This window comes from Notothenia rossii (assembly GCF_949606895.1).
Source record: "Notothenia rossii genome assembly, chromosome: 9".
Taxonomy (NCBI): domain Eukaryota; kingdom Metazoa; phylum Chordata; class Actinopteri; order Perciformes; family Nototheniidae; genus Notothenia; species Notothenia rossii.
In genome coordinates this window covers 79,459,294-79,482,202 of record NC_136907.1, presented here as the reverse complement: position 1 = coordinate 79,482,202, position 22,909 = coordinate 79,459,294, and the positions used below count along the sequence as shown (strand labels likewise).

Here is a 22,909-nt window from a genome sequence, read left to right as displayed (position 1 = left end):
GAAAAGCATCACACTTTAGCTAAATGCAAACAAGTGTGACAAACAAACATTCACTCATCTTTTCAAATATTCAGTTACAAAGCTAGTAGCAAGCTAAGTTAACATTACAAAGCTGATGCTGAGCTAAACATGTTTGCTAACCGTCCATATGCGTTAATGTGACTGATCTCTCCAGGTGAGTTTTCAAGTGCCTGATGAAATTTGACGTTGTTGCACCAGCGTCCTTGATTTTAATATTGCAGACTTTGCAGTGTGCGCTCCTTCTGTTGGTGCCGCCGGCGTTTTGTTCGAAGTTTTTATAGTTGAACCTAATTACAAGCGGTACAGCAGCAGGTGTGCCGCCGGTCGCCATGTCGTTACCATGAGGTAGTGTGAGAGGCGCGCACCTGCGTAATTAGGTTACCATGGTTACCATGAAAAAAAGGAATGACGCCCGTCAGACGTTTCAGAGTTTCCTCAATGTTAATACGCCAAAAATAGAAAACACAATGATTGTTCACGAGTCCCAAAACACGAGTCCAAGTCGAGTCCGAAGTCTTTTGAGCAGGAGTCCAAGTCAAGTCTGAAGTCTCTGTGTGTGCGACTTAAGTGCGACTCGAGTCCGAGTCACAAACTCGAGTCCCCATCTCTGGGTAAACCAAACAAATTGTGTGTGGATATAAATAAACTGAGCTAAATTAAAATAAGGGAAGAGAAGCTTAGCTGAGGTCAACTAAATAAACACAACTTCATTCAGTTGAGCTTAACTAAACTAAACCAAGCTCAACTCAACTTAATTCAGTTGAGCTAAGCTAAACTAAGGGAAGAGAAGCTAAGCTAAACTAAGGGAAGAGAAGCTAAGCTAAGCTAAGGTCAACAAAATGAACTCAACGTATTGAGTGTGAATGCCAGTAAACTAAACTAAGCTTGGCTTAACTAAACTAAGCTGTTACACGTAGGTTTAACTAAACTAAATGGAACTCAACTCATTGAGTGTGAATATCAATGTGACCGTTGATTTGGTTTTGAAGAGGAATGAATCGCCAGATAGAAGCCAATCACCTGGGGGTGTTTGGATCATCAAAGCATCCGTTCATTAGGAAAAGTAAACGTCCACTTTGAGGAGTCGTGTTTCTGAAGTCAGTAGATGTCTGGAAGAGTAGAGAAATAGGTTTGAGGTTTTTAAACCCAGCATCCTGTGAGGTAAAGCTTCTGTGATTGTTGTGAACATGCTGAAACCTGCAGAGGATATTAACAGCTCCTCACTCTTGCTCTCAAAACCAACACCTTCATGTCAACTCCTGAAAACCCTTCACACGACGGCTCGAGAGCGAGGAGGAGCCTTCACGGTGTCTTACGTTTCGAAAGGCTCATTCTGCACACTAAATCCAGTTCGACCCTGACCCTTGACCTCCTGAGGGGCTCACAGGCTGCAGGTGTTACTTAACCTCTGAGGGAGGGGTCAAACGTTGCTGAGGGGACATTGTCCAGACAGGTGACCTTTGGGGGAGGGTGCGTTAACAACAGAGAGGTGAGGAACAAACGCCCAACGACTAATGACTCCAGGTACGACCAGGAGGTCCAACACCACTTGGTCACCGTGCCTTGTCTTTTTATGCTGCTGAAACAGGTGAACACAATCAGACAATCAGACAGGAGGGAAACAAGACAGAGGTGATACATTTCAAAATAAAACTGAAAGTCAAAATCTACATGTGTTTTTGGTTAGAAGCATAAAATAAGTGTGTGAGAAACTGGGATTATCACAAGCTGAAGGGATTTTCTTCTAAGACCCCAAAGTACCCCAGTTCTTGGTCTAAATTTGTTATTTTTGGTTTCTGGATGTTTAACAGATTTGAGATGTAAGACTAGGGATGCATATCGTTGACTGTTTTACGATACAGATACCGATACTACTGAACGATACCGATACTCAACCGATACATATCGTGATACTTTGAAAATGTATCATCCCACAGTTACTCCCATGAAGCGCTTTCCGATATAGTTAACATGTCAAATGAATATTAAATTCAATTGTGGGGCTTCTTGGACCTTTTAGTAGGCTACTGAACAAACAATGAAAAATACATAAAAGATATGAAGAAAACCGATAATGGAATATCTTTTACAACACCCGCCATCAGGTGTGCCGCGTGAATAGCACATCTTGTCAATGCGAACAGACCGTTATAGCACCGTCATAATTAATGTTAAACCTGAGATTCGACTAGAGAACAAATAAATAATAGAGTAATGGTCATGAGATCTCGGCATTGCACAAACAAACAAATCTCATCTTTAAAATCAACATTTGCCTTCACTGGTGAGAGAAAACAAATCCCATCACAGTTCATTTGTGGGACTTAGCTTTCTAGTATTGAACAAACAATGACAAATACATCAAATATGAAGAAAAACGATTACGCAATCTAATTTATAACACCTGTCATCACGGGCCACGGACTCACTTTAAAAAAAATTAAAAATAATAATAATATATATTTTTTAAAGTATCGAAACCGGATCTGATTTTGGTACGGTATACCGTAGCCCCCAGTAACCGGTATTTTGGTAATACCAGATACCGGTATGCATCCCTATGTAAGGCGTGCTAAATAAAGTCTCATTTGATCCAAAGCTGTCCGAGAAATGTGAGCTGGATCTACAGAAACACCGAGCAATTCATTTCCCTCCAAAAACGAAACACTTCTTGCGTCTTTGATGGACTTTTTGAGAGAAAGCATGGCATTCCCTAAACCTGAGCGTCACTGCAGAACAGATTCACCGTATGGTGACAGATCAAACTTCTACCTCCTATTTTCACGCACACTAGTGCATGTTTTATTCCTGTTGCTTCTCAGTTTGTGTTCCCACTCTTCTCCGAGGGGCTGATAGTCACAGGATTTCAAAACCACATGCATTAATGATCAAAACAAGTTTGACTACAAAGACTCCTCAGAGAAACCGTGATTATATCATCTGAAGCACATCAGACCATCAGACTCCTGTTTGTCTTGAGGTTATACATAAAAGAGCTCGAGAGAAATCAGAGTGACATCAGAAGAAATGTGGCTGAATGTTCGGGGAACTCCTCGGAGAGATTTCTGCTAGTTTCTTCATAACCCCCAACTAGAAGTCCAATTTAAGTCTCAGCAATCTTTCTGCAAAACATGCCCATATCTGTTGGTCTCATACACAAGTCAAACCTTTTTCCTGACATAAGTTGGCCATTTATCTCAGAGGTGTTACACCTGAAACCTGACTTGTCCCTTGGAAATATCCATAAAGCTCTCACTCAATACACACCTTTGCTTTTTAACTCCAAAAGGAAAGGGGGTTACATGTTGATCTGTTTTATACACTGTGAAGTTAACCTGAGTCATAGAAAACAACCTCAGCCTTCACCAGCAGGGGGCACTAAATCCCCGACACCAGGACATCTGGTGGGGCCGGGGGCAAAAACAGAGAGGGGTCAAAGGTCAATCACACACACACACACACACACACACACACACACACACACACACACACACACACACACACACACACACACACACACACACACACGTTTGGATTAGACATGAAGCCTGTGTGTTGTTAACCTACAGCTGGAATGTTAATGTGTAACCATGCAGTGCATTATGGGACAAAACAGACAGGAGTCACAGGCTTTGTGTCAGAAATTCAAATTAAGTCAGAAGTTTGACATCAGATCTTAAAACCTGACGAGTTTCCAAAACTGAGTGGGTTCAAACAAAGAAGAAGAAGATTCAACATGTTGAGAACAAAGTAAAAGTGTTTGGGAACAAAGCCACATTTGGAGAATAAAAATGAAGTTGAAATAACACTTTGATAAACAAATTGAAATGTAAACTTAACAAATAAATTAATATTGTGCATGAAATGTATTTTTTCCGGTCCCTAATTGTCTTCCGTTATTCCCAAAGTAAATATTTTGCCAGTTGGAAACAACGTCAACATTTTGGGAACTTAGTAAAAATGGGAACAAAAGGCAAGATGTTGAGAATAAATATGAAATATTGGAAGCAAAGTCAAAATGTTTGGTTAGAAATTCGAAATTCAAGATGAAATGTCGAGAAACATTTTGATAAGAACTTGAAATGTAAAATTGAGCCATAGTTTACTGACATACTGAAAGTGAAATAATGTTTTTCTGGAGGTGAACAATTAAATTAAGTATTTTGTTTTCCTGTCCTTTCACGTTCACTTACACGTTCCTGTACTAAGGACAGGAAAACAAAATATTTAATTTAATTTTGTTTTGTTTTCCTCCACCAGTTATGCATTTCTTCTGTTTACAAACCTGTCACTCACTCAGCTCCACAGCGAGGAGGAGGAGGAGGAGGAAGAGGGAGAGGAGGCGGAGGAATATCTGTCTGGAGGTGGAGCTTCAGGATCTCTGAGAGCACCGGTCTCTCTCTCTCTGACTGACGGAGCTTCTCCAAAGTTTCCCGGCTCCTGTTCCTCTCTCTGCTGCTCGTTTAAAGTCTCAGCAAACAATTAAACTACACCCGGAGAGAGAGGGGAGAGAGTGAGGAGAGAGGAGAGAGGAGAGAGAGAGAGAGATTTGCGAGGCTGCAGGAGGATTGTTTTCCCCGGACTCTCCTGGAGGATTTACCTCTGAAACAAAGCGTGGAGCTACGGTACTCTCGGTGCTCCATCCTGCAGCAGCGACACCATGGACTGAGACCCCCGAGCCTCTTTCCCCCTGAGTTTGGACTCTCACTAACAACACATGAGTGGGACTGACCGCACGCGGGGTTTCCATACAGCACATCCTCAGGGATTACAATAACCAGGGCAATGGATAACTTCTTCACGGAGGTAAGAAGTGTTCTCCTGCTTCTCTCCTGCAGCATGCTGGCTCCAGGAGATGTACTCTCCATGCAATGTGTTTGACTCCTCATGCTTCCTATACTACTCTTCAGCATGCTTTGTAACTATCTCACCATGCACTGTGTTGCATCGGGAACACTTTTACTCCAGAGCAGGCACTTTAAACGCATCAAACTTTGAGGTAACCACTTTTTCAGCATCACGAAAAACGGTGTAAATTCTTATTGGAATAATATTCGTTTATTATCTGCAGACAATTACTATAAAGTTCAATAACGTGAGCTTAAACTCACTACCGAGCAGCAACGAGTTGTCCTAAATGATCATAATATGGACAACTGGAAACGTGTGATTAACTCAATGAAGCTCAATGAGGAACATAACCTACGACCTCTTATTCAAATGTAATGATTTTATAGCAGCAAAGGTGTCATAAAGCACTTAAAATGAGCAATGAATGGAGAGTAAAACACACACACACACACACACACGCACACGCACACGCACACGCACACACACACGCACTGTAAAGTATTAGACTGTGGGGTTGGAGGGTCCCAGTTTCCTGAACAAAGTGCTGTGTAAGCTATTAATAGATGTCAGAAGAGGAAGCTTCTGATTGGCTAACGAGGTCTTAATGAAATGGCTGTGTGATGATGGACAGTTGGGGGCTCAGATGATGCTCTCTTCTGTTTCCTAAGCTGTTATCATTAACAAGCAAAGCATCCATCGTATTGTTCCTGCTTCTATCTGCCTGAAGAGATCCTGTAATCATAAACAAACTGAAACAATTAGTCCGTTAATAAGTTAATAAGTGTTTGGTAAGTGTGAGGATTACTTTGCTTGTCTTTCTCTTTTGATTTGTTGGAACAAACAAGACAGTTAAAGGTTTTTCTGACAATTTATTACGACAACAATTACCAAGAACACAATCGTTAGTGGAGTCAAGATGAACACAAGTCAACATATCTCCACAGAAAAGTAGTTTAGTATTCTTTGAACTCGCTGAAAGGACCCTGTAGTCCTATAGCTGAAACACGTAGTCTGTTAATAGTTAATCAAGTACCAGAACTTAAAGACTACATATTTGTGCAGAATATTTCAAGCAAAACTGCTAAACTTCTCCGAGTTTCAACTTCTAAATAATGAGAATGTCCCTGCTCCTGTCTTCTCTTTGGTGATTGATTGTAAACTAGTGTTTGCTGTTGGTCTGTTGTTGGAAGAACAAGACATTTGAAGACTTCGGTTCAGGATTTAGGAAATGATGATGGACAATTTAAGGTTTTCCGATCTTTTATTAAACAAACAATTACTTCTAACATCTAATCATTAGATGTTTCCCTACTGGTTTTTCAAATGTAACTCTCTATAAATAGCTGGAGGTCAGTAGTTAATCATGACTTCTAGACTGGACTTCTTTGATGATTTGCTAATTTCTAAACTTGTCTTTAAACTTCTCCTAGTTTCAGCTTCTTAATTAAGAGGACTTGTTTCTTTCTCTGTTGGTATAATGGCGCTTTTCCACTGCAGCACGTAGCACCGTTTCCACGAGGGCTAGTTCCGGCTCAGGGCTACTTTTTCATCTTTTTTCTGGCCCTCCAAAATCGAGGTTCTTTCCGGGCCAACAACCGGGCTGAATGCTAAACTAGTGACGTAAACACTCTCGACCGCTGAATGGTCAGAGAGAATCGCTCGCAAGGGGGCTACCACTACAACAACATGAACATATTTGACCGTGATTTAATTGTAACACACGTTTCTAAATGATGCCGAAGTAACAACATACTGATACCGGATAGTAAAAACCATGAATGAATGCTTTGACTAGTCTGCAGACAGACGGCAGGAGAAGAACCTTTTAAAATGCGTGTTGTCTAAATGGAGATCGGCTAAGCTAACGCAGTATCTGCTCTGACCGTCCACACTCACAACAACGGCCTACAGACATAAATAAACCAGCGTCTGTATTCTCCATGACACAGACAGTCTGTGGTTTGTACTTGTTTAACTTTAGTCTAGTTTCTGAACAGATATGAGGAGCTGTGAGCTCTGAGTGCTAACAGCTAACGGCTGGTGTTTTGAAGTTGACGTCACGGCAGTTTTACGCAGCGTCTCGCCGAACTGCCGATCGCCCCGCCTACACTGCGTTACTATAGTAACTACCCCAGTTGGTAAACTGTAATGGGAACGCAGCACAAAGCGAGCCTGGCCTACCAAGGCCTAACCATACCGTACTAAGCCGTGCGAGGGCCTGCGGTGGAAAAGCGCCATTAGATTCCAGTTTGTTGGAAAAAAACGGACATTTGCAGACTTCAGCTTGGAGTTCAGGAAGTGTTGATGGACATTTAAAGTCTTCTGATGTTGAAGCAAAACACCTGAACATCCCTTCGGTCTTTGTGAGGATTGCTCGGCTTTTATCTTGTCTTTTGATATCTATATTTTGGTTTTGGACGGTTGGTTGTTTGGAAAAGACTTTTTGAAGACTTTAGTTCAGGCTTTAGGGCTGATGATGGACATTTGAACGTTTCTGATGTTTATTGAGCAAACGCATATATAAGTTTAACAGGAAAAAGTGTTAATGGTTTTAAAGGTGTATCTTCTCTAGGGTGTAAAGAGTGAGTCATGCTGGAATCTTGTTATCAGCCTCGTAACAATGTTTGCTTTCGATATATACATCAACATGTGGGTGGTTCAGTTGGGTTTATAATCTGCAACAACCATGATAGTAAATACAAAAGTACATTTACTCAAGTGTTTTGCATATTCCAGGTATATTTACTCTCATATTTTTAATGCCACTTGATACTTAATGATAACTCATTATGATTTAAAGTGAGATATTGTACTTTGGTAGTTTTACCGTCACATGTTCTGATTATACTTACTTTAACTTAAGTATAATTTCCAATGCAGGACTCTAACTTGTTTGATCAATCTAGTAGTACTTTTACCATCTGAATACTTTCTCCACTGGTCTTGAATCCTGGCAGGTGTGTAAGTCTCCCACGTGCTGTGACTCACGGCTAATAGGCTCTAAATGCGGTTGGTTTACGACATCAGGCTCCACGCCTCTCTGCAGGTAACAGACACCTGAGTCACTCCTCAATGGTTCCTGTAGAGACTCCGAGCCTTCAAGTGTCTCTCTTCTGAGCAGCTGTAAAGCCGCTGACAGACAAAACCTGAGAGCCATGTAACCGGTTTCTCTCCACAGTCTGTTTGCCAGCTCAGAGATTCCTCTTGGGAACCCGGACATGTTGTTGCAATTTGCATAATAAGCACAAGTTGCATTCATTTGCATGATTTAGCATATCCAGACAATTGTTATAAAAATGGCTCGACTGATTTGGACAAGTTTAGAGTGGTTTTTAAGGATTTCTGACAATTTCAGGATCAATTATTGCAGTTTAACCAGAAAGTGGACATATTTGGTCTCTGTGGGCTGATTTTGAATTTTGATTTTTTTTTTTTTAAACTGCAATTATTTACCCTTAAAATGTCAGAAATGAATTCAACTTTTTCCAACATTTGTGCTGAGGACCCGTTCTACATGTCTATCATAAAACGTTTGTGTGCTTAACATTTCTGTCATGTAGAATATCAACGTCCTGCTTCCTGGTTTTTACAGATTGCCGTCGTCTCATTGGTTCTCGTGCTTTTTCAAACCCCAGCGAGGCTTTCAGGGCCAAAGGTCGCTGAGCTCACAGGAGCGTTGGGGTAAAACAAACACAGAGGTCTTCCTGCCGCTGCAGCAGAAGAGTTGTGACGACTACATCTGGCTGCTGAGCTCCAGTCTGAGAGAGAGGGGGGTATTTGTGAGAGCCAGACGCAGGCAGGCGTGCTCAGCCGTCTCAAATGTCGTCCTGCCTTCCTTTATATCTGCCAGCTAATCGCAGCGGAGACAAAGAGCCCAGTCTTTAAGGAAAAGGGCATCAGCTCCAGCAGTTTGAGACGAGCTTGTTTCATATTTACACTGAAGACGGTTTGGAGGAAGACTCTGGGAGGATGAAGAGCTTCTGTAGATAACCTGAGTTCATTGAGTAAAGAAAACACTCCTCACTGTCTGTGCAAACTCACACCCAATGCATCATGGGTATATTTAATGTCAACAAGTGCTTTGTGTTCATATCTGCACTCGTGTTTGAAGGCAGATTCGTTTTACTGCCTGCTCTCAACTCTAAATTATAGAATTAAATACGTTGACAGTTAAAGGGTTAATTTGCAAAAAAAACATTTCTGTTTATATTTAGTTTTTACTAAATGAGGATTTTGTTTGTGGGCAATCCAGACACTGTCAACTTAAACTTAGTTGTTGTGATTAAATATATCAACATTATTGTCTTTATTTGTATCTTTTCATTGTGACTCCAGGTAAAATTAAAAAAACGTAAATTATGAGGTTTTTTTCGTGCAATTCAACGTCAATCAAAATAGCTTGGGTTGTTTAAAAAAATAAAAATATTGAAATGTTCCTGAATCTATTTTACAACTATGGCTCACCCAGGGTAATACCAATTACATCTGTATTGGTGTATCAACTCTCATAACGGCTCTTATGTGTTTCTTCAGGGGAAATAATGAGACCACGGGTTGAAATAGAGTCGTAGAGTGAAATATATGAATACAGTCAGTTTACAGTAAACATGCCCACAGACTTGGCATTCAAATGCAAACGCTGGTTAGTGAAGAGTACAAAGGTGTTATTTACAGGACTTGATGTAAACTAAAACACACGCCTCAGTTTCTCCTTCTCGTCGCTGCATTTAGATTCCGATCCAGTGAAAGTGTAAATACAGCTCAGTCCCTCAGAGACAGCAGAGTGGACGGACTCCTCTCTAATGACCGCTGCAGACACAACAGCCTGAAGTCAGAGCGGCTCTATAAATAGAGTCAGACTGCAGACCTCCATCAGCTGCTGCAGCGGTTCTCCTCTGCAAAGATAAACACAATCACTGGAAGTCCTTTCCCCACGTTAAGAGTGGAAGAAACTCACATAGGAACAAAAAGGGCTTTATTTAAAGTGTGAAGCAGAACAAGTCGGGTACTTTCCTTCTATGTCTTGTTCCCGCCCCTTTTTGGGGGAAGTATCCGCTGTCATTTGACTGGCGGTAAAGTTTTTGGATCAAAACATTTAGAAAACGTAGCATTTTGAAATCTACTTGGAGCCCAAATCCGATGGTTAGCAGGTTAGCAACGTCATTGGAGATCGATGATCAGTCCATTTGGTGAAATTAGAAGCAATTGTTGATCGATATCCTGCAGTCAACTGGCTCAAAACATCTACAAACCGTTTAGTATGTTTCTATGTGAGCACATGTATCAATCACCCATGGCCGTATGCAGGATGTTATAAATACAGAGGTCCAAAATCAGCCTATCGGGGGGATCGTGGGGGCATGCAATGTTTGATTAGATTGTTCAAATAAAGATACAGATCCACACCATCTTCATTCCCTCCGACCCCTCACGTGTCACTGCTGCCATCGTATTAAAAGTAATTTAGTAGTTTGTTAAACACACCTTCTTCTGTTCATCTTCCTGTTTCCATTTTTGATATGAAGTTATAGAAATGCCTCCTCAACAGAATATATATTTTACTGCTCTCTCGGAGGAGGACAATAACAGGAAGTGGTTGGAGAGGAAAGCCACCTTTGCCAATGTCCAAATGTCTGCTCGCTGAAAGTGACGTTTTATACACCTCAGAAATACTTTAATGACTTTAATGGTGGGTACAGCTGTCACCCCCTCAAATTGAATCATAGCAACATAAATAAAAGCTTTTTGCAGAGTGGAAGAACCATTTTGAATTACGTTTTTAAACCCTCAAATTCTCCCAGAATGCAGGACGAGGCAGGTTTCATTCAGGTCAAAAATCCTGGTCTCTGATTGGTTAGAAAACACTTTTATTAAATCCAATGACAGGTGTGTGTGTGTGTGTGTGTGTGTGTGTGTGTGTGTGTGTGTGTGTGTGTGTGTGTGTGTGTGTGTGTGTGTGTGTGTGTGTGTGTGTGTGTGTGTGTGTGTGTGTGTGTGTGTGTGTGTGTGTGTGTGTGTGTGTGTGTGTGTGTGTGTGTGTGTGTGTGTGTGTGTGTGTGTGTGTGTGTGTGTGTGTGTGTGTGTGTGTGTGTGTGTGTGTGTGTGTGTGTGTACTCAGTTGAGCCTGCAGACTGACGGTTACAGGGTTTGTTTTTATTTGAACTGGTGGGCGTGTCTCCACCTTTCCACCAATCAGAGAGCAGCATGCCCTCAGGTGTTGCTGTGCAGGGATGTGTGTAAGCTATGGTTTTCATCACACACACTGACACACACTGATATCACAAAGGAGACCTGAGTTTACACAGTTACTGTACACATGGAATATCGACGTACTTCTAATTAACATTTCCAATGCAGAACTTAACGTAGTTAGTCATTTGGAGTGTACTTGTACTTGAGTAAAGGATCTGAATACTTCTTCCATTTCTGCCCAATAGATCAGAAGTCCTTGTTTCTATGCTGGCAGCAACAGTAGTTTATATTTTTTTGCTGGAGATAAATGATCAGCAAACATGAAGCTTTACGGGGGCTGAAGTCTTGGCCGTGTGTTCTCGGTGTTGAAACTCCTTCTCATGCTTGTTTTGAAGTCCTACAGACAGATTTACTTCTTCAATAAGCCTGTGAGAATCTGTTTCCTGCAACCGTAAACATTCAAGTCCAGAAACTTCTTATTCTTTTTTTTGTTTTCGGTGTCAAGACAGATATACTTCTAAAATACGCCTGTGAGAATCTGCGAGCCTAAACGTCGTTTCAAGACTCCAGTCGAGAAACGTCCTATTCTTTCTTCCTTTCCCTTTCTCCCTGCGTTTCTCCTTAAAGCCAAAAAAGCGTTCCAGGCCGATCACAGACGGCGATGGGCTCACCACAACAAACATCATCTGAAACGGCTTCATTTTTACGATGCTGGTGAGCGCCGTCCCTCCCTCTGTGGCTCCTGGCTCGTTCTGAAGATGAAACCTGACTCCCGTGGAGCGGAGAGGAATTTAAACTGCTTGCAGATTTGTTGTTTCGTGCACAGCGGACGTAGGACGACTGAGTTTTACGTCCAGCTGAGTCGTTTAGGAGTTTCTTCAGGTCACCTTGAGGAGTCAGAGGAATCTGCTTTTCATTCCCAATAGAGGCGTCTGTCCTCGTGGAGAGAGAACAGAAGAAGAAACGGCTAAACTAGGGCAAAAGTATGTGGGCATGCGATATTAGATGTGTCCTCTAATGTTTCCTTAAGTCCTAGTCAAATATGTCCAGAACAAAATGGTTGAACCGTCATGCACACTTCGAAACATTTGGTCATGAGTTTGACTTTTAAGGTTATAATTGTCAATATTTAATTCACCTGTGGCAACGAACACCCTCCCATTATTATAACCTTCATTAAGGAGAAGCTGTTGTATTTCGTTTCTTCACCAGAGGACCTTGAGAGAGTCAGTGAAGATCAAGTGTATGCAGAATCCACTGCAAGTCACAAAGTAAAGGAAAGAAAGGCGTCACAAGTGAACAGGACTTCTGGCATCTCTTCACAGGAAGTGGAATTTCTTCAGGTCACCTCGACGAGGGACCAATGAGACTCTGAGGAATCAGTTTTTCATTCCAAATAGTGACTCCTGTCTTCGTAGAAAAACGAAAAAATGACGATGCAATTTGGCCAAACGTACGACGCCAAAACAATGAATGTGAATGTTCTTAAAGGTTCGTTCTTTACCGTGACAACGGCCCCAGAAACACCATTTACATGCACTCAAACCTATAGAGCACACTCAGGAGAGGGAACACCCCCAGAAGGCCTCTTAAGTAAATCAAAAATAATGAATGAATATTGAGCGGGGGTGCAGTCTCGCTTTCCTGCCTTCAAACACTTAATTGAATTTGCAACGAAGACGTTTAGTTCCAGAGTTGCTTGTAGGGAGTTGGAGGCTTTTTAACGCTGCTGCTGAAACGACACCTTCAGACTCTCTGGATGAGATCCAGCACCGCCTGCTCTCCATCTTAAAGCTGTCAAACCACTGCATATACTGGGGGGGGGGGGGGGGGACTGTGACTGTGACTGTGGGAAATTACAGAAAGTCTGCAGCTCCAGACAGGAAACCTATTTATTTTTATTCCCTTTCTTTGGCAGCCGGCTCAATTTAAATTGATGATTGTAATAGCTGCAGCCTGGTGGCAAAGCAGGAGTGAGACTCTGATCCTGACCTCTGACCTCTTCCCAAAGCGCCTCACCATTAGTTTTATTACGTTTTAAGGGATTGACAGAAATGTTGTTAAAAACATTTTGATAATAAATAGTTTTATGGCCCTTTCCGACCAAATGGTTCCCGGAGGTATGGATTACTAAAAACTAAAAGCGCCACGTATTCCGTTTGCATTCCCAGCACATCTGAGAGACCTGGCATTTTAGGCAAAGTAATCCGGTAGTGTTACACATTTTTGGGTTTCTTTGTTTGTAATTGTAGTCGAAAAAAACCCCAGATAATGTATTTCAGATCCTGGAAGTTCATTTGATGAAGAACGCTTGTATTTCTTTTCTTTTTAAATGCACTAAATAACTTCACGTTAGGATCTTATAATCATGTGTTGATGCTTTAATGCACCTCTTCTCACCCTCCGTCTGAAACCAGAGGTGATATATTCCTTATTGATCCCACATTGGGAAATTATTTTGTTAAAGCATCATCTGGACAAAGCAATGCACCTGAATTTGCACTTTTTTGTTCAATGAATTGAAGTAAAACGTACAAAATAAGTAAGAAAACTCTCAATAGACGAGCTATGAGGGTGCAGAGTTAACATGCAGGACCTAAAGAACCAACATGGCCGACTCTGTGTGTGTGTGTGTGTGTGTGTGTGTGTGTGTGTGTGTGTGTGTGTGTGTGTGTGTGTGTGTGTGTGTGTGTGTGTGTGTGTGTGTGTGTGTGTGTGTGTGTGTGTGTGTGTGTGTGTGTGTGTGTGTGTGTGTGTGTGTGTGTGTGTGTGTGTGTGTGTGTGTGTGTGTGTGTGTGTGTGTGTGTGTGTGTGTGTGTGTGTGTGTGTGTGTGTGTAGAAGTCAGTGTGTGCATGAGAGAGCGTGTTTAAGACATCACACACTTGTTTGCACACATGAGTGAGAGTGGTAAATGTGCACATACATGCATTAGTTAAGTGCTGACGATGTGTGTGTGTGTGTGTGTGGGGATTACAGGATCAGCATTAAAACTGTCTGTTTGTTTTAAATTTCACAAAATGGACAACCTCCTTAACCTTTTTAATCTCACTCAGACTCACAAATATTAATTGACAGCCATTTTTCTGGAGTTAAAACAACATAAAGGAACAACTTATTAATTAATTTAAGATCCTGATGTGAAAGACGGACACATGGACAGGAAACGGAGTACGTTGCGTCTATGCAAATGTGTCGTTAAATTGTCCAGCTAAACAAAGAAGCTATTTTTCGTAGACTGAAATGACTTACTAACTAAATGTGCTAAAAACACACAATCAGATTCCTAGTTTGCCAATTCAAATTTGACGGACGTTATCATCGTTCAAAATAAATCAATAATAATTTAAGCAAGAAATGGATCTCCGTCTCCGCACGACAATACAAAGAAAACCTGTTAGCGCTTTTATGAAATGGAAAGCTTTAAAATGATAAATGCAGATGACTTCTAGAAGATGTTTAGCCCCTGAACATATTAAAGTAATTCATCCATGACTCCATGTAGTCTTCATCAGAGTGTATCGTTCACTCCTTGAATCCACAGGTCAGTAAATCATCGCTCTGTCTTTCCCGCTCTTTCTCCCCCTCCATCCATTAGTCTTTGTTTCCTCTCCTCTTCCATCACCTTCTTCTGCCTCCTTTATTTCCTCCTCTGGATTTCCATAAAGCCTTCACTTCCTGCCGGGAGCCTCCAAACATTCCTCTGGATCGAAACACTTCCTAACCTCCCCCTCTCCCTCCAACCTCCTGCACATGTGTTCATAAGGAGCTGCAGGACGCATGGCCGACATGTATATTACACATCCTGGGTATTTAAAGAGGACGTCAATGGTCGTTTATAAGTCTTTAAACCGGTCTGGAGGAGATCTTTAAGGTCCTTTTCCACACGTCACTGTCTCCAGGTTGCTCTGTTGCTATGGGGTCGGTTCAGCTGTCGTGACTTCATGACTTCTGTTGAAGGGTTCCCGGTTCAGTTACGAGTCTCTTTTCGCTGATAAAAAGGGTGAAATGTGCTTAAAGGGGCCCTGGTCAGACGGTTGGGGTTTGTGTGCATGTAAATGTTCTGCAAAGGCTAACATCTCTGGAAACTTGCCTAAAATATAAGTTTTATTGGCTTATTTGAACAATGTGATCACATGACTCCTTCTGATGTTTCTGCAGATCTGCTGTGAAACCTATCACTTCAGATACACTGACAAACACTTCCAGTTATGAGACGGCTAGCTTTGCAGCAGAGACCGTTTTTCAGTTTGTGTCCTCTGGTCTCCGTTGTGTTTTGAGCTTCTTCCAGCGTTTTGTATTTGCAGTGTTTTAATAAACGCTGCACGTTTCCCTTGAATTGGTGAGGACGTTTCTTAATTTGTTTGTGTTTTTACAATCCCCCCACGTTTCCTTTTCAACCTGTGCTTCAAATAACGAACAAACTCCCAAAACAAATGGGAGCAGCAGACGGATCCCTCTCCCCTATCACAGAGCAGAACGTGCATTAAGGTAATGTTACACACTAGGGCTGCTCGATTATGGCAAAAATTGTAATCTCGATTATTTGGGTCAATAATTGTAATTGCGATTATTAAATGCGATTATTCATTGACTTTGAAAACATCCATTTATTGGAGAAACAAAATGTGAACAGAATGTTTTTAACAGTTGATTACCCTGAATATCAAGCCACACTTATTGTTTTTACTTCGCCTGTGACTTTGTGTGTGCTCAGGGGGAGTTGGGCTGTGTTTCGATGTCGCTAAACAAGGAAACCACACCTCCACGGAGCTTAGCGCAATTCACAACGTCCCGACCAATCAGAGCACACTGTGCTCACAGGGAGGGTGGGGGCTGGAGCTACTGGAGCTACAACGAGCCGTTAAAGGCAGAGAGTGAAATTAAGTGAATACACGTAGTTTACAGAGATGCTGTTTGAGAAACCAAAGTGAGTTTGGAAAATTGCACAATATAAATCTATTCTAGTAGACCTCAACAATGGAATTATGATCAGTGGAAATGGCCATGACATGGGACCTTTAAGAATAATTCAACTGAAAAACCCCAAAAAAGTAATAAAAAAAAAAAAAAAAGTAATGATAATAAAAAAAATATCATTTTATTTCGATTACGTTACATAATCGCGATTAATTGAGCAGCCCTATCAAACGGCGTCTCTCGTCCTGAGTGTCCACCTATCTAAGCACACTCAGTGTGGCGCCCTGCAGGAACCGGCGCTCGGCAGGAGATCAGTCCTCGCTTCAGTGCCTGCAGACGCAATATTTCATAATCCAGTGAAACAGGTTTGCATGTGAGACATTCTCCTGACACTAATCCCTCAGAGTGCTGCTGCTCCACCCCCCCCGACCCCCCCCCCCCCCCCCCCGCTGCTGAAACGCTCAATTAAAAACAGGAAACCTGACGTTTTTAAATCTGACCCGGTTTGATTTATGCTCTGTGACGAGGAGTCACTCAGAGAGCAGAGGAGGTGTGCTGCTGCTCTTTATGTTATAATGGAGTATTTCTGCCACAAAGGAGCTGCCCCAGTGTTGATTAACACACTAATAAAAAGTTCACACATCCTTTTCATTTTGTCCTCTCGTCGTCGTTTCTGCAGATGACTCTTAAAGCCCAAATGTTAGTTGTTTAAAAAGAGAGATAAAAGCATAAAATCCTCATATTTTAGAAACGGGAAATAGAAAAGAAACGACATGTTTGCGCAATAAACCAACTAACCAATGCATTGTTAAAATGCTCAGCAAAGGCTTTTATGTAATACTCGTTTTAATCTTTGGCAAATCAAATCATCCGAAAGCAACTTATCTAACGTCGACAACGACAAATCATTAAGGTAGAAATGGGTTTCTGTCGCAGCAAGCCACCTGTCAGAAGAAACGAGCAGTCGGCCCAACGAGGCTGTTTGGTATGTTGTGGTTTATGATTCACACATACCTGAGGGAGGTTTACACTTGACACACACACACACACACACACACACACACACACACACACACACACACACACACACACACACACACACACACACACACACACACACACACACACACACACACACACACACACACCTTGCCCTCAAAATAACCGTCCACAAACACCTGGCCCACAAACCAATGTAATGATTTAATAGAAGCACCTGCTGGAGGAAGCTATTCTCACTTTTCCCATTCTCCAGGAGGGAGGGCAGAACAAACCCTCTTTCCAGGCAAACACATGTGGAAAGTCCGGTCATACATGTAACGCTCTGATATGTTTCCATAAGAGCTGAGAACAGCGTTCAGAGCGTGTTGAATGTTGGTACATGTGTCTTAATCCTCTACTTTCTTTGGGCTGGCTAAGGCCGTTGAGGTTGAACGGTCGTCTACCAATCAGACGGTCGGTGGTCCTGCATATTAAAGTGACTTGCTGCTGTTGTGCCGTCAGTGTGTGCGTGAGTGTGAATATTTATCACCTCCGATAAGCACATAGCACCTCTGATTGCTGTGAATGCTGGCACGCGTTTTAAAGAACATTGATTGGTTGCCAAGAGTAAAAAAGCACAATTTAATTTAATGAGATTCAAAGTGCTTTATTCATCCTGTGGGGGAAATAAGGTTTGGAAAATGTGTTATCAATTAAAACTAAAACGGCATCCTTGACGTTTGCATACATCGAGTCCAGTGTCTGGTTGGACTGGGTCCTTTTTTATAGTGACATGGTTGAAGTGACCCCAGATTACAATAAGGGGAAACCAGGTGTTGGGTAGGGATGCCAGAAACTGACCATGATCAAATTAGAAAATCGGAACATTCCCCTGGCGAATATTAATCGATTATTTGCCGCCGACCTCCCCTGTCACTGACTTAAGTACATATTGTGTTGAAGACTAAATCAAGACTTACTCAAGAGTTCCTGTATCTATGCTGCTCTTAATGACCTTAACATAAAGCTGGACCATGTTTAAAAAAAGCCAACTTTCCCTGTGCAACACATCGTGAAGAGACGCACAAACATTTTGATTCCAAACCACAAAGGACGTCAGTTAGTGCCTCGGAGACATGCAGCTCTGTTTCTGATCATATCTGGAGAGAGGTAGGAGGAGGGTTATCTGATCTTGGACTCTGTTGACAGCAGCTTCCTGGAAACCCCCGTACACACACACACACACACACACACACACACACACACACACACACACACACACACCACACACACACACACACACACACATAAAACAACTCGTAAAAATGCAGGCTGGGCACAACCCGAAAAACCAAACCTCCATTTCCAGTAATTATCTGCTGCTGCTCGTGCCATGCCGTTACCTTTCAAGAGTGCTTCTCCTCTGCAGGCTCCTCAGAGTTTTATTCTGGCCATTATGAAAAAGGTTGATCAGATTTAACGAGCTGATTGATTAATTTTTTGCCGCAACATGGAGCCAAAAAGGCAATCAGAACGGCGTCTCTCTTCAGGTTCACGCTTGATTCATGAAGTCCATTAACAGTTAGTGCCATTAAAATTCTCAAGATGACGATGTGTATTCAGATAAGAGCTTTTGAACACGCGTCTGCTGCAGGAAATGCATTTGCTTAAAGTTAAGAGGAGTTCCAGGAAGTACTGATGGTGTTGCAGTAAAAAGAAGTCTAGACACCTTGGGCCAACTGGGGAACGTTTTTGAAGATGAGGGCTGTACCCGAATATCCGTTCGTTGGAGTGCTATTTAGTTATTCGGATATTAGTTTTGTTTGTTTTTTCCCCGTTTTTTTTTCAAATTGAATTTATTGAAATCTCCAATATTAACGTAAGAGCTTGTGCCTCTTCGGGGGGTGCTAACACTTAACCATAAACGTTATCGTTGACTTTCTCCGTCTATATATGTAGATATTAGTTTTCACCGTTAATCTCCGTCACGTTGTTTCCATAGCAACAACAACTTCCTGTCAACAGCGCTAACTCTCCTTCAAAATAAAAGCATGTCCATAAATAGGAAGCCAAGCCAAATTACACTTAAGACATATACAACTGTAACAACAGTAACACACACAATGCAATATCCTTTTCATTTTCAAAGAACACAAATTGGGTTACATTAACAAATAACTATAAAACAACAATACTGTAGAATAACAAAATGAATGCCGTGAATACACCGAAATACATGTGCTGGGCCGAATATTCAAATATTCGCTGCTGATTACTAACGAATATCCGGAGCCCGAAAAATTGTATTCGGGACAGCCCTAACGTGCAGGCAACGTTCATCTCCTGTTTTTCTAGTATTTCCGTGTCTCATATGGTTACCGGCCAAAGCAGTCATCGATAAGTTGTTGAAACAAGTACAACAGAACCGTTGATTCAACATGAACTCTTTAGGTCAACACGTGCAGTATGAGGACGAGTTCTCAAGGTTATCCTGAATGGGAACACTCAAACATTGACACTGAAGATAAGGAACTTTAGATAAGGGTAAAAGTCCAAATAGACCCTGTTTGACTACTTATAAGAACTCAACAATATAATGAAATCATTACCAAATCTAGAATCTACTAGGTGGTTCTTACTTGTTGTGAATAGTATTTGTTCATCCAAGCGTGATGTCGATTTACAATGTGGTAATCTCTGAGCACTTTTAAAGCAATTTACTGAGGGACTCTTTAAATCAGCTGCATTTAGTCGTCATGTTACGAGGAGTTGAGGTATGAATAAACGGTTTGTTTTTGTTTGGTTGCTGGCTTAAACTGGGGATTCCTTTAGCTTGACTCCATTTCAAATGATTCCTAAACCACAAATGAATCCAGCCTTTGAACCACGGCCATCCATACAGATCATATATTTATATTTTGTCCAATATTCAACTTTAGCTTCAATCTTGAAACGCAGATGTGTGTCCAGGTTCTTCCTGTTCTTTTGATTGGTTTCTCAGAATATTATTCCGTTGCTAGTTGCGTCCCACGTCAAAGTGTCATTGAGCTAAAACTTTGGTGGCAGTAGATATCACTTCTGACCTCTCCTTGGAAATATGAGCATTAAGTGACTCCCAGAGGACGCTTACCTCATGAGACTGTGTGAATGTGGTGTTTCAAACATTCCTGTGATTGAATGCACTCTTCCAGTTTGTTTACACATGCACTGCAAAGTCATTCTCCTGTAATTCAACCCTCGCCTCGCCACTTAACCCAGTTCTCCAACGGCCAAGCCACCAGGGTTATTAGCGAGTGCACTCAGTGACTTGACACTTTTCAAAATAAGCCACACAGTCGTTAAAGGACGTTAAAAGCTCTGATGGTTGAAGCGTGTCCCAGAAATCTGACACTTTATCTGGGAAATAGCTGCAGCTAGAATACACAACGTTATCTCTGTAGGGATATTATACCTGAACATCAAGGCTGGTTTCCGACACTCAGATCGGTGGGATTAGTGGGACATCTCACTTTAATTGAATATAGAACATGTCATGCTGGATTCTCTCAAAACGGCTGAAAGAAAAGCAAAAGGAAAAGTTGGTGTAATGTTTACCCGGAGAGCGTTTAGATTAATTGTATTACCCATTTAGCTGCTGTTACCTGAAGTGACTCTGCCTAGAGTTGAATGTGGCGTCAGCTCCATAATGAAACTCTAACTATAGACGCCCGGTGGAAAGCTGTAATTGTGAAGCAGGGACAGGAAGTGCAATGTTTATGAAGCTCTGAGCAGAGAGGTTGAGCCAACAGTGAATTAAACGCCCTGCAGTAATGTTGCCTGTTCCTGTTTTATCCTTTCACAATAAAAGCCTCCCCTTTGTTTGGCTTTTCATGGAAGCAGCAGTGTTAAGATTGCTTTAGCAGACTTTAAAGAGTCCTCTCCTGCTGATGTTCAGGTGTATATCAGTATGTAGTGTCTCTACTTTAAAGAGTCCTCTCCTGCTGATGTTCAGGTGTATATCAGTATGTAGTGTCTCTACTTTAAAGAGTCCTCTCCTGCTGATGTTCAGGTGTATATCAGTATGTAGTGTCTCTACTTTAAAGAGTCCTCTCCTGCTGATGTTCAGGTGTGTATCAGTATGTAGTGTCTCTACTTTAAAGAGTCCTCTCCTGCTGATGTTCAGGTGTATATCAGTACATAGTGTCACTTTAAAGAGTCCTTGCCGACTCTTGGGAGCATCTCCCTGGTTCCCTCCACAAAAAGCCAATGGGACAGACTTAAAGAGGCCGCATTGTATAAAAAATGAACTTTAAACTAAAAGAACCGTTGTTGAAACAAGACCAAAACCTACTTACTTGTGTCACCACTTTCCCCGCTTTGAAACAGTTATAGGTCACGTTGAAATACTGCTTTAATTTGTGCGCCTCTCCGTGTGTTTCTCAGGGTAAAAATGCCCTTTTTTCTTTTCCTTCAACAAGGCGTCTGTTGTGTTTCTGAAGAAAAGCAGAAAGGGGAAGACAGTATTTATATTCTGCCCGTTCCCTGCGCTACGAGTCTACAAATGGCACAGCTGGGCAACACATGGCAGCGCTGGCCTCTCAGCTGCCAGACACACACACACACACACCCACACACACACACACACACACACACACACACACACACACACACACACACACACACACACACACACACACACACACACGTACACATTGTCAGCACTTAACTAATGCATGTATGTGGACATTTACCACTCTTGCTTTCACACATTTGTGCAAACAAGTGTGTGATGTCTTAAACACGCTCTCTCATGCACACACTGACTTCTGCACACACACACACACACACACACACACACACACACACACACACACACACACACACACACACACACACACACACACACACACACACACACACACACACACACACACACACACACACACAGGCTGAGATTGTATATTTTTCCGCATTTTAACAGTGCAATTCAAAAGTATAAATATAGTATAAGAATATGGCAATTTGCATTTATTAATAGTATGCATTAAAAAAAAAAAAACGAATATCCGGATAATGAAATTGGAACCCGAATAGTTGGCCAACGAACGAATATTCGAATATTCGGGTACAGCCCTAGTGTACAGTTATATATTGATGTACACATGACGCCCACCAGCCTTTACGTTCAGTAGTTGAACACGGCCAATACCGTCAGGAGTCATTTGGGGTTGAGTGTCTTGCCCAAAGATACATGTTTGCAGACCTGTTGACTGGAAGGACTGGGACTAAACCCACAAACCTCCGATTGGACGCTGACCGCTCGACCTCAGAGCCACAGTCACTCCAGCACAGCTAAGCATGAGCTGCAGAAAGTCCTGCAAACTCTAGTTTCTATCTTCGGACTTCAGACTCCACCTTGTGAGTTTGATTTGGCTGGTTTGCTGCAGACAGCGGTGAAGCTCTGGCTGTGGTGACCATGAGTCACAGACGGGACATTTGCTCAATCTGAAACTGGTTTTACTGCAGTTTGCTGCTTGTTGTGACTCTTTCATTATTGCCCTTTTTATTTTCTGTATTTCTCTTTTAAGTATATTATGTTGCGTTGTTCGAGGAGCCTGGTACTTCAGATGTTTCGTGCTAAAAAGGATGCTGCAGCCATTGTGCATACGGGAAAAACATTTGGATCTTAATTCATTTAAGGTTACAAGCTTGATTCTGACATTCCCATATTACCCCTTTTTTTAACCGTTCTACCATTTTAATAATAAAATGCTTCACAGTGCTTTGTCCAGACAGTCCTTTGACTCTCACACAGGAACACGTTGTGGTTTTATTTAATCAAGATCTGGATTTCCTCTGGTCTGGCTTCACAAAGTCTGGAAAGGACAATCGTTGTGTTTTCTAAGCAGACGATGCAGACAGGCCGGTGGTATTCAGGGTTTGTTGTGGGGTCAACGCAGCGATGGT

The 22,909-nt window shown here is 41.9% G+C and overlaps 1 protein-coding gene across 1 annotated transcript in view; it reads left to right on the top strand.

The window, feature by feature from the left end:
* Positions 1-4,411: 4,411 nt before the first annotated feature.
* The window catches only part of myo10 (myosin X), a 162,755-nt gene continuing 144,257 nt past the window's right edge, over positions 4,412-22,909 (top strand). The window contains 1 exon segment of the mRNA XM_079651992.1: positions 4,412-4,827. Within this exon segment, the coding sequence (XP_079508118.1) occupies positions 4,807-4,827 (21 nt within the window). The 5' untranslated portion in view covers positions 4,412-4,806.